The 12,354-nt window shown below is 39.3% G+C and overlaps 1 protein-coding gene across 2 annotated transcripts in view; it reads right to left on the bottom strand.

Moving 5' to 3' along the window:
- The window catches only part of vcpkmt (valosin containing protein lysine methyltransferase), a 44,637-nt gene that overhangs the window by 29,286 nt on the left and 2,997 nt on the right, over window positions 1–12,354 (bottom strand). Inside the window, exons 2-6 of one of the 2 annotated variants that reach the window (XM_062968715.1) lie at window positions 9,633–9,743; window positions 7,725–7,797; window positions 6,319–6,438; window positions 5,747–5,851; window positions 1,761–3,856 (exon numbers count right to left, since the gene is read on the bottom strand). In XM_062968715.1, the coding sequence (XP_062824785.1) occupies window positions 3,842–3,856; window positions 5,747–5,851; window positions 6,319–6,438; window positions 7,725–7,797; window positions 9,633–9,743 (424 nt within the window). In that variant the 3' untranslated portion in view covers window positions 1,761–3,841. Of the gene's footprint in view, window positions 1–1,760; window positions 3,857–5,746; window positions 5,852–6,318; window positions 6,439–7,724; window positions 7,798–9,632; window positions 9,744–12,354 lie in introns of those variants that run through there. The other variant, XM_062968714.1, reaches the window with a different exon arrangement.

Raw genomic sequence — 12,354 nt, 5'->3', positions numbered from 1 at the left:
GGAGCAACAGAAAGCCTACCACTATCTCCTCAATGGGATGTCCTTCCAAATATTTATACAGGACTCTCATGTATCAGCCTTCTCTTCTCTAAGGATAAAAGATCTCCAATATGTTATTTAGAGGAATTGGCTTTTAGATCTTTGACTATTTCGGTTGCCATCTCTGGACTTGTTCCATCTTGTCCATATCCTTGAATTGTGTATTATTCCAGGAGATGTTCCAAGTGATATTCCAGATGAGAGCAAAGCACTCTTAGCCTCCAAAAACTTCACAGCAGGTTCATCTCAGGGTCTAAATCAGAAACATCTTGAAGTCACACAATAATTTCTCTTTCTTACCAAATGAACTGTGGTTCTAAAGTATAAAAACACCCATAACACCTACAATCACTTAGAAATTGTGGGAGAAAGCCATGCTACCAATGCCATAGATTAGAACTAGTCTCCTAGGGTTGGAAGAGACCTCAAGGGCTATCTATTGCCACCCTACTCCACGCACAACTAAAGCCCATCCAGCTACTTCGTAAAAGTCTCCAAAGAAAACCCAGTCACTCGTTAACGAAGTCCATTCCACCGTTGAGAAGCTCTTGAGGTCTAGAAGTTCTTCCTAATGTTCATAGGGCAGACCATCTTTTCTTGCTACTTGAATGCATTGGTTCATGTCAGTAGTGGAAATGACCACCAATTTTTTTTTGCACGCTTAGATATATCTCCATTCTCTGGAAATTGGTCTTCTATTGCCCTCCTGTGGATGGAGAAACTCACAACCAGATGACCATATCATTCGGTGCAGAGACTGGATGGGTTTCCAAGCCAAGCTAAATCTGTGGTGAGTGGGTTTGGGTTTATTCTGAACAGAACCATCCTTTTCATAAGGATGGAGACGTCCCAAAGTAAAAGTGGCCGAATTGAAGGGAAAAAAAGACCCTCAGTGGTCAGTTCCATGCCTTCAAAAAAGATGTAGCTGGAGTGAAGTCTCTGCAATTAAAGACACAACGAAGCTATGAAGTCTTGTTGAAAGCTGTTTCAACGAGACTTCATTTACTGCCATTTACTGATTGTGGGGAGAAGAGGTAACAAAGCTTCTCCATCGTGGTCTCTGTTAAATCGCACATATAGTATTTCCTACTTAAGCGGCTGAGGCTGTTAGGAATGGTGGGAGTTGCAGTCCAAAACACCTGGAAGGACCCAAGTTGGCCCTTGCCTGCTATAGAAGTTGACCACAGAATTGTACTGAAAGACCTTTCCTTTTCCTTGAGATATGCGTTCTCCAAGTCCTCTTCAACAACTTATACCACAAAGCCACTCTAGAGCACACCAAGATTCCTAGATCCAACATATCAATCAAATCCATGAACAATCAAATCTGCAAAATTTAAAAACAAACCCACAAACCACAACATAGCCGACCCTATCTCCTACAGGCACAGGAGCATCTCTCAATTCCAGGGCTGATTGTTATTTATTTACTTTGTTTTATGTCTCTCTCATTGAGAGACTCAACGCAGCACAACTTCCCTTCGCGCAGCACTGCAGCCCTGCCTTGGCACCCGGCTTCCTTTCCTGCAGAGCTCCAGGTCTCTGGTTAGATAATCCCAGAACTAGGTCAGAAAGGAAACGGTGCCGGCTCCAAAAATGTGCCTTTGAGCGCGGCTGGGGATGGTCCACAATTCTTCTTGGGCATTTCCCAAATCCCTGGAGACCCCCAACTCCTTTTAAGTTTTGAGCCAAAGAAATAATTGCTCTCAAATAGCCAAATATACTACAAAAGTAAACATGATTTATTTTCATTACCTGTCATTTTGTTTACAATAGCCTCCAGTAAAAGAGTTCAAAATGCAGGAAAATACCAGAAGTGATTTCTGGTTACTACCATGATGCATTTGGGCTGAATTTGCACTAAAATGTGAGAGTGCAGCTTCACTGTTATCATATTGTATTATTTGATTTTAATAATAACAACAACAACAACTACTTTATTTTAATACCCCGGCTCTATCTCCCCAAAGGGGACTCAGGGCAGCTTACATGGGGCCCGAATAAAAACAATAGCAATATAAAACACAACAATAGACAACAGACATGCACAATTATAAGAATTTAAACATTACCCAATAAAAATAAATGCCAAAAACTAATAAAAACATGGATTAAAACGGAGAGGTTGTAAAAGTAGACTGGGTAAAGTGCATCATATAAATATTGTAAACACGAGGTGACTGATAAGTGCTGCAAATTCTTGGAAGTGCAAATTGGGATGGGAGTAGACCCTGTATCTATATCAAGTTTACAAAGGTAAAAAGTGCAAACCGGTACAAAAACAGTCACGGATGTGTTTTATCTGTTGAATTTGCGGTTTTAAATGTATTTTACTTTGCTTTTTACGTTTTTTGGGCTTGGCTCTGTATAAGCTGCCCCGAGTCCCCACGGGGAGATGGGGGTGGGATAGAAAAATAAAGTTGTTGTTGTTGTTATCCAAACGGGGCCAAACTGGAGCTGGTTTTTAATTTTGAATATGGTTTTTAACTGAACTGTTTTTAATACTGTACTAATGATATTTAATTCTGTTTTAATATTTACATATTTTAGTAAAGTAAAGGTTTCCCCGGACATTAAGTCCAGTCATGTCTGACTCTGGGGGTTGGTGCTCATCTCCATTTCTAAGCCGAAGAGCCGGCGTTGTCCGTAGACACCTCCAAGGTCATGTGGCCGGCATGACTGCATGGAGCGCCGTTAACTTTTAAATACGAATGATATTTAATTCAGTTTTAATATTTGTATATTTTAAATTGCATTGAAATGCTTTTATTGCAAGCCTGTGTGAGTCTCATTGTGGAGAAAAAGAGGAATATAAACAACAGCAATAATAACAAACCCTCCTTTTTGACATTCGCTGCTGTTATTAATTCAAAGACAGGTTTGTGGCCTCAATTTCCACTGACTACATGGATTTATAGAGCTGCTGTAAAGATTACTAGGAAATGTGAAGAGCATAAATGTAATTGCAGAGCAGGCATGGGCAAACTTGGGCCATCCAGGTGTTTTGGACTGCAACTCCCACCAGGCTCTTTCCTTTTCCCCCTCAGCCGCTTAAGCAGGAAATACCATATGTGCAATTTCACAGAGACCATGATGGAGAAGCTTCGTTACCTCTTCTCTGCACAATCAGTAAACGGCATGGCAGTACCCCATGAGAGGTTTTTTTTTCCCCCAGATAGAGGCTTACAGGAGTTGCTGGCGACTGCTGCCTTGTGCGACGTTTTAAAAAACGTGTACTCTTAAGTTATACACATGCAAGTCAGCCAAAATATTCCAGCTCTGTGATTTCTGCCTTGTCATCATTTACTTTTTCAAAATTTCATATACAGGCAGAGCATCTGTCTTGTTCTATTTCCTTGTCCATGCTTTAACCTGCAAAAGTATCTTATGGCATGTGATAACATAACAGAACACAATGAAGTGATAGCACCAGTTGCCTTTATATTAACTTTTTAAAATAAATACGTACTATCAAAAGAGATCATTATCCAAAAAAAGGGGGGGTTGGGTGATTTGTAAATGGTAAGCACCCATTTGAAGTTGTGTGCTAAGTATCAATGCTCCTTTGATTCTCAGTCTTCTGTGCTTCTACAACCAGAAACCATGCCAAGAAACAACCCTGAGAGAGCCCTGAGCGGGTGCTTTTAGCTCTTTCAAGAAAACCGACTCCGAGTGTCATCTCAGCAGGAGGCTGAACGCCGATCCAGGTTTGCCGCAGAAACGTTCTGCAGAGAATCCGCGAGGAACTCTCAGTCGCGCCTTCCCTTGGCTGACAGGCCACCAGAAAACAACATCAAAGCTGTCAGGATGAACAGTTCTGAAAAATGTTTTAAAAATTAATACCTTAGCTGAAGCAAACATGTGTACTGTTGCTTTTTAATGGTTTTGATTTCATAACGGAGTTCTCTAACAAACTGGAAGAGAATTCTCTCCGTCCTTGTATTTTCTGTCTAAACCAGGCCTGGGACAACTTGGGCCCTCCAGGTGTTTTGGACTTCAACTCCCACCATTCCTAACAGCCTCGGGCCCTTTCCTTTTCCCCCTCCGGCGCTTAAGCGGCCGAGGGGGAAAAGGAAAGGGCCCGAGGCTGTTAGGAATGGTGGGAGTTGAAGTCCAAAACACATGGAGGGCCCAAGTTGGCTCATGACTGGCCTAAACCAGGGATGGGCAACTGTGAAAAGCTAAAGGGCTGGACTGGCCCCCTAAGACTTCTGTCTTAAACCTCTATCTGAACCATGGCTTGAAGAACTAGTGAGCATTTGTCATGGTTATCCAGCTTGTGCATGCCGTGCAAGACCAGGCTTAAGTTATGGGGGAAAAGAATATGCCTCTGAGGGGAGAAGGAATTGTATATAGGTAGATATGGCCCCAAATCAGACTCCCAAAAGGCCTCATGCTTGTAAGACTGAAGCAAAGAGGAAAAGAGATCTGGTGTGGACCTCAATTTGAAATCTAGAAGGCCTTCATAATGGAAGGGGAACCCCTTGATTGCACTGGTTAGAAAGAGTTGTACAGTAGAGTCTCACTTATCCAAGCCTCGCTTATCCAAGCTTCTGGATAATCCAAGCCATTTTTGTAGTCAATGTTTTCAATATATCGTGATATTATGGTGCTAAATTCGTAAATACAGTAATTACAACATAACATTACTGCGTATTGAACTACTTTTTCTTTCAATTTTGTTGTATAACATGATGTTTTGGCGCTTAATTTGTAAAATCATAACCTAATTTGATGTTTAATAGGCTTTTCCTTAATCCCTCCTTGTTATTCAAGATATTTGCTTATCCAAGCTTTTGCCGGCCCGTTTAGCTTGGATAAGTGAGACTCTACTGTACAACTATAGGGCTGGAAGGAATACCACAAGTCATCTCATCCAGCAGTTCTTAAATTTTGGTCCAACTAATATTTTGAATTTCAGCTCTCTGAATGCCCATCTACTTGCCATGGTTTCTAGGAGGTTAAAGGCCAAAACAGGAGATAGGAAGGTTGAAAACCACTGGGATGGCCTTGTTTCCCTGCTAGCGCAGGAATTAAGCACAAAAGCAACCAGTTTTAAAAACACATGACATCCTTATAGGTAAAGGTAAAGGTTTTCCCCTGACGTTAAGTCCAGTCATGACCGACTCTGGGGGTTGGTGCTCATCTCCATTTCTAAGCCGAAGAGCCAGTGTTGTCCATAGACACCTCCAAGGTCATGTGGCCACTGGCATGATCTCATGGAGCACTGTTACCTTCCCGCCAGAGCGGTACCTATTGATCTACTCACATTTGCATGTTTTCGAACTGCTAGGTTGGCAGGAGCTGGGGCTAACAGCAGGTGCTCATTCTGCTCCCGGGATTTGAACTTGGCACCTTTTGGTCCAGAAGTTCAGCAGGTCAGCGCTTTAACACACTGTGCTACCAGGGGCTCCCTACATCCTTATACCACTATCGTATTTCCTCTTTTTTTCAGGATTAAACATGGCCCAGCTCCCTAAAGATTTTTTCTAAGGTTATACCACATTGCTTAAAAAGGTTATCTGCACCAAGAAGAAAATTTAAGCCAGACATGAACAAACTTTGGCCCTCCGGATGTTTTGGACTTCAACTCCCAACATTCCTAACAGCCTACTGGTGGGAATTGAAGTCCAAAACACCCAGAGGGCCAAATTTTGCCCATGGCTGGGTTACGGTCTTCTCCAGAACAATCACAGCTACCACTTACCATTACTTTCCTTCGGATGGTAAAGATGTGGATGTCCTCACTACGGTATTCCTCATCGTGCTCTTCCAAGGGAACTTTTTCCAACTCAAAGTCCTTCTGAAGGAGCTGCGATTTAAAATTGCATCAGAATCAAGTGTTCTGTCTTTTGGCCTCGTTATGGCGTGTGCCTGACTGCGGCAGGGAGATGATGCTTGTACTCAAATGATTTGAATTTGACCTGAATTTGGTTGTTTTTCCAAAGTGAGAAGGGATTCTGGGGGTGGACAAGTTGAGTGGCTTTGTTGCATATGAAGCTGTCTCAAGTAAATAAAAATAATCAAAATTGCCCCATTTAAAAAAAAAATATGGGAGAGGAGTTGTAAATGTTTGGGGCATCTTAGGGAGGGTTTAAGAGGTGTGAAATAAGTACCCAAGTGCAATGTGCTCCTCACCTCTGATTTAAAGGGTCTATTCTCATTGAAAGCAACGACTGGATTTGGAGTCCTGGAACACAATTTCTGAAGCTTGGAGCTTTTCTCATCAAGGAGGGGGGCTTCTCTATGACATTATTGTAAAACCTGGCCAAAACTCACCTCAAAATACCTTTTTTCCACCTCTGGGTTTTTCCCCATTGTCCTTTCTTCGTAGCAGCAAAGGATGCAGGTATCAGGGCCAGAGAGGTCCTTCAAGGTCTTGAGCAAAGGCTCCAGGGACTGCGCATAAAACAGGAAATTGGGTTCCATCATGGGCTGTATTTCTTTTCTAGCAAGACTTCAGTGTGTCTGGGCCAGAGGGCTGACTTCGCACAGTTCGAAAGGACTGCTACCTGTAGAAAAAACATTTTCGTCTAGTCCTTTTGCAGGGTCTTCCACATAACCAGTTACTAGGATAACCACTTGTAGAATAACTGCAATTTGGGTTACTCCCAATTTATAAAACAAAAATATTTCTCTAATGCAGGAGTAAGGAACTGCATAGGGCAATGACGGACAAGCTTTTGCGCTTGGTATGTCAAAATTCACCAAAAAACCTAGCATGACTTGGGTGGAGTGTCACTTCGAGAGAAAAAAACCATAATTTCGCAATGTGTATAGTTTAAATAACAAAAATATATTATTGTAATATAATAACTGTATTTAATAAATCAAAAACTATTTACTACCATTATTTCCATGTACAACAATCTATGGTACCTCTTGCAGCTTCCATGCAATTTCTCTCTATTCTAGTTTCAATGTAGTCATGAATAATGAATAATAATATAATAGTAACAATATGATAATATATTACAATAATAATAGAATGATATATATATATATAAAAATTTAATGTGCATAATTCCCATGGACTAAACAACAAAACCACTGGACCAAATCGCATCAAATTTGGCCACAAAAGACATAGTCATCCAATCAATCTGCATGCGGCAGCGTGTCAGCAAAAATGGCTAGACGTGTCAATGCTGACACGTGCGTGTCATAGGTTGGCCATCACTGGCATAGGGACTAGGGGATAATTTGCAAACACTTCACAAAACATTTAATTCATGCCACAATACTTGCATGAGCCATCGCTTCAAATACCACAGACTTAATCTGATCTCAGGGCAACCTCAAGAATCAGTTTTGGGAAATGTCCCAAATTCAAATCAGGTATATTATATCCCGCCTCCACCTTATACCTCATCTAAATCTTACAGAAACTGGAAATGATGTTCTCAGATGAATTATTCAGAGCTTACTGACAAGTGTGATAAAGAACCCAGTTATCCGGATGCCTGACAAGAAAGGAAAACAAGCAGGGGAGGGGGCTGCAAATGCCATAAAGCAGGATAGAAATCACCTGCTTCTCCAGGTATGCTAGATGCCAACTACACTGGGCTGTGCTCTGCCAGGGCTGCTGTGCATTTGGGATGCTGTCTGATTCCCACCCTGGCCATAAAGCATCTTCCCAACCCACAAGACACCAGAATGGAAGGGGAGAGAAATAAATAACCTACCTCTTCATAGTAGATACAGTCTGCCATCAGTATGTAATCAGGCGGAGGAAGGAAAGCTGTTACATCTTCACCCCTATTTAAGAAACAGACATAGATTCATCTCTTGCAAGAGCAATTATTTATTTAATACAGAAGCCTTCTGGATCCAGGGACTCCAGTGATTTCAACAGACTGTGGCTCATCATGCCCCATATTACCAAATGTCAGTGACATGAACAAAGCCACACTGAAGCATATACTGTATGTTCATATTTAATAATATGCGGCATGGTCATGCGTGGTTTTTGATATCCTCATGGGACCCTGGTACTGGATATGGTGGCCTTACAGTATTTTATTTATGCCCTTTTAGGGAAGACTGGCTCTCTCAATGCCTCGCAACTTAGACACACAGGAAACCACTCTTGTAACAGGAATGCGCATAAAGTAAAACAGACCTAGTGAATCATTAGGAACTTGGTAATTCAAGACTTCTGTGAGTTCATCTTACTCATATACAGGAAGCTTTTCAGATTATATCGAAGCTGCAATTTAAACTTGGCATTTAAACAATTTCTCTGTTTTTAAACCTAGTGAGGTTTGTGCCACCTATGACTGGGGCAGAGAAGTGGTATACGTCAGGAAACCATAAATGCAAGGTTGCCAAGTGGGTTTCTATGGCCAAATATGGATTCAGATCCTGGTCTTTCAAAGTCCTGCTCCAACAGACATATGTTAAAGTGTTTAAGCTGCAAGGCATTGCGAGTGCCAGTCCTGCCTAAAAGGGCATAAATAAGAGGGTATTTGAAGGACCATATTTTGCCATATGAACCTATTAGAAATACTGTGATCATCTGGAGAGGGCCTTCTTTTTGTCTAAGACAAAAATCTTAGACAAAAGATTTTAAATCTTTTAAATCTCTTTTGGTGGGGACAAGGGAGACAGGGCCTTCTCAGTCCCTATTTACACTGCCATATACAATCCAGATTATCTGCTTTGAACTGGATTATATGGCAGTGTAGATCCAGCCTCAGTGGCTGCTCCCAGATTTTGGAAATCTCTTTCAAGAGGCCAAAATGGCCTCATTCCTATTCCTATAATGGTGGTGTGACTGTATTTCTAAAAATTAATACTTTTTGTTATCTTGAATGTTTAATAGCATAAAGCACATTTATATTATGTCCCCATGTTGTTTTTAGCATTATTTTACATTTACAGTAGACTCTCGTTTATCCAACCTTCACTTATCCAACATTCTGTATTATCCAATGCAGTCGGCCTTTTAGTAATCAATGTTTTTGTAGTCAATGTTTTCAATACATTGCGATGTTTTGGTGCTATAACTGTAAATACAGTAATTACTACATAACGTTACTATGTATTCAACTGCTTTTTTATATGTTGTAACACATGATGTTTTGGTAATTAATTTGTAAAATCATAAGGTAATTTGATGTTTAATAGGCTTTTCCTTTATCCCTCCTTATTATCCAACATTTTCACTTATCCAGCGTTCCGCTGGCCTGTTTATGTTGGATAGGTGAGACTCTACTGTATTAGTAGCTGCCCTGATTTCCTATATCGGCAGAATTGGGAGATAAAAATGAAGTAAATACCACTATGCCACACTGGAATAGCCAAGTGCAAATTAAAAGCGTTTGCTTTTTGAAGAGCTCATGAACCCCATTTGTGATTTCCTCACTTCAATTAAACCTGGCCTTTGTCAACCAAAACTGGCTTCTTCTACAAAAAGAAAATAAAAAGAGACCCTCTAGCACCTTTGAGACTGACAGTGAGTAAAAGGTTAGTGGCACAAACGTTTGTGATCTCAGTCTACTTGATCACATTTATGGAGTGAAGCCTCTATGGATGGACATATCCAATCCTTTGGGGGAATTTATATTGCAAAATGAAAAGTCCATACGAACCATTTCAGTACCTTGGCCTGAACAGAACCTGTGAAAAGGTGCTGATTATTCTCAATGTTCATCTTCAGCAAGTCCTGAACTTCCTCAAGATCCGTGACAATAACATTTGCCCTGCAAAAGAAGTGACAATCAGAGGACTGATTTTTAATAAAACCTTTGAGACTATCTTATTATACATCATCATCATCATCATTATTATTATTTATACCCCACTTTATTTCTCCTGCAGGAGACTCAAAGCGGCTTGACATAACAGCATCAGCATACAATGTAAAATATACAAATATGAAAACTTAAAACCTGAATTAAATATAAACAGTATTTGAAAATTCTCAGTTAAAAACCATTAAAACATGTTTAAAGTTAACATAACAACAGCAAAAAAAAGCATGCAAGCACATAAAAGCTTCCAATATAGAAACTGCACTGTCACAGAAAGTTTTGTTTGTGAAAAATACATATTGCAACTGCAAATGATACTTAATATCCTCATATATCATGGAGCCACTTTTGGTAGAAAAGGAACTTGGCAGAAACAATTAAGATACAGAAATTAAAATTACTCAGAATGGATGCATGAGCCACTGAGCTACTGATGAACGAAGTGCTTGGAAGAGAAGATTTAAAGACCATCTCTTCTGGCAGCTCTGTCTAAGAGAATGATGAGTGTGAATAACCTCAATGCGTGTTTTAATTTTATGTTCATTTACAGTATTTCATTAACTGGTTTTTTGTTTTCAGTTATTTACAGTATTTTACCTCAACCGGCTCTGAGGAGAAGAGGGAGAAAATATAGGCTTTTTAAAGAAGAGTTTTTAAGAATAAACCTGGGGGATGCTGTAGGAAGAGCACTTCAATAAAAACATAATTTACGTGATTTTAACTGATTTGTCTAATTTCAATGTGTGTAAGTTGTGGATTTTAAATTGCATTGCTTTTTGTCTCGAGGATCTTATTTTAGGCTCAAATTTTCAGATGGGACAACCAACATGCTGCAATTATTATTATTATTATTATTATTATTATTATTATTATTATTATTATTACTACTAGTTATCTCTATTTTTGGATAGGACCCAGTGTATTGTTGTTGTTGTTATGATGTATCTATTTTTTTGGATAGGACCTCCAGTATATTGTTGCTGTTACGATGTATCTATACTTTTGAATCGGACCACAGCATATTCTTATTATTTTTATTATGTATCCAATACTTTTGAATGGGATCGCCAGCATATTATTATTATTATGCATCTATACCAGGGGTCCCCAAACTTTTTAAGCAGAGGGCCAGTCCACAATCCTTCAGACTGTTGAGGGGCCGAATTATCATTTGAAAAAAAAAATACAAACAAATTCCTATGCATACTGCACATGTCTTATTTGTAGTGCAACAATAACAACAACGAAAGAAAAATACAATATTTAAAAATGAAAACAATTTTTATCAACATAAACCTATTAGGATTTCAATGGAAAGTGTGGGCCTGCTACTGGCCAATGAGATAGTCAAGTTAATTAGGATTGTTGTTGTTGTTGTGTGCCTTCAAGTCATGTCAGATTTTGGCCGAGCCTAAGTCTAAAATTAATTATTTATTTACTGCATTTATTTACTACATTTATATCCCACCCTTCTCACCCTGAAGGGGACTCAGAGCAGCTGTATGTACATACAATATATTATATTATTAGCATAGCACAATATTAGCATTATATATTACTATATTGAACTATACCACTATACTATTATATAATATGTAATATATAACATATAATTAATATTATTATATGGTATTATTATTAGTATTATATTGTATAACATAATTATCAATATTATATGTATATACAATATATTATATTATTAAAACTGATATAAAAATATTATATTATAAAACTGAGGGCGGGGGCCAGGTAAATGACCTTGGAGGGCCGCATCCGGCCCCCGGGCCTTAGTTTGGGGACCCCTGATCTATACCTTTGAATGGGACCCCCAGTATATTATTATTATGTACCTCTACTTTTGAACAAGACCCCGGTGGCACAGCAGGTTAAACCACTGAGTTGCTGAACTTGCTGACCGAAAGGTCAGTGGTTCAAATCTGGGGAGCGGAATGAGCACCTGCTGTTAGCCTTAGCTTCTGCCAACCTAGCAGTTCGAAAACATGCAAATGTGAGATCAATAGGTACCGCTCCGGAGGGAAGGTAATGGTGCTCCATGCAGTCATGCTGGCTACATGACCTTGGAGGTGCCTATGGACAACACCGGCTCTTCGGTTTAGAAATGGAGATCAGAACCAACCCTCAGAATCGGATGTGATTGGACTTAATATCAGGGGAAAACCTTTAACTTTACTATACTTTTGAACGAGCTCCCCAGAATATTTATTTATTTATTTACTACATTTATATGCTGCCCTTCTCACCCAAAGGGGACTCAGAGCGGCTTACAAATTACATTCACAAACATTATATTATTAGCATAGTACAATACTAGCATTAAATTACTACGTATGTTGTACTGTATCATTACATTGTAATATTATTAGAAATATTAAATTGAATATATAATAGATATTATTAAATTGTATTATCAGCATTATATCATAATACATTATAATATTATCAATATTATATGTACAGTAGAGTCTCACATATCCAAGCTAAACGGGCCGGCAGAAGCTTGGATAAGCGAATATCTTGGATAATAAGGAGGGATTAAGGA

The sequence above is a fragment of the Anolis carolinensis genome, chromosome 1, assembly GCF_035594765.1.
Source record: "Anolis carolinensis isolate JA03-04 chromosome 1, rAnoCar3.1.pri, whole genome shotgun sequence".
Classification (NCBI taxonomy): domain Eukaryota; kingdom Metazoa; phylum Chordata; class Lepidosauria; order Squamata; family Dactyloidae; genus Anolis; species Anolis carolinensis.
The sequence above is the reverse complement of the archived record's forward strand: the minus strand, read 5'-3'. Positions and strand labels throughout refer to the sequence as shown.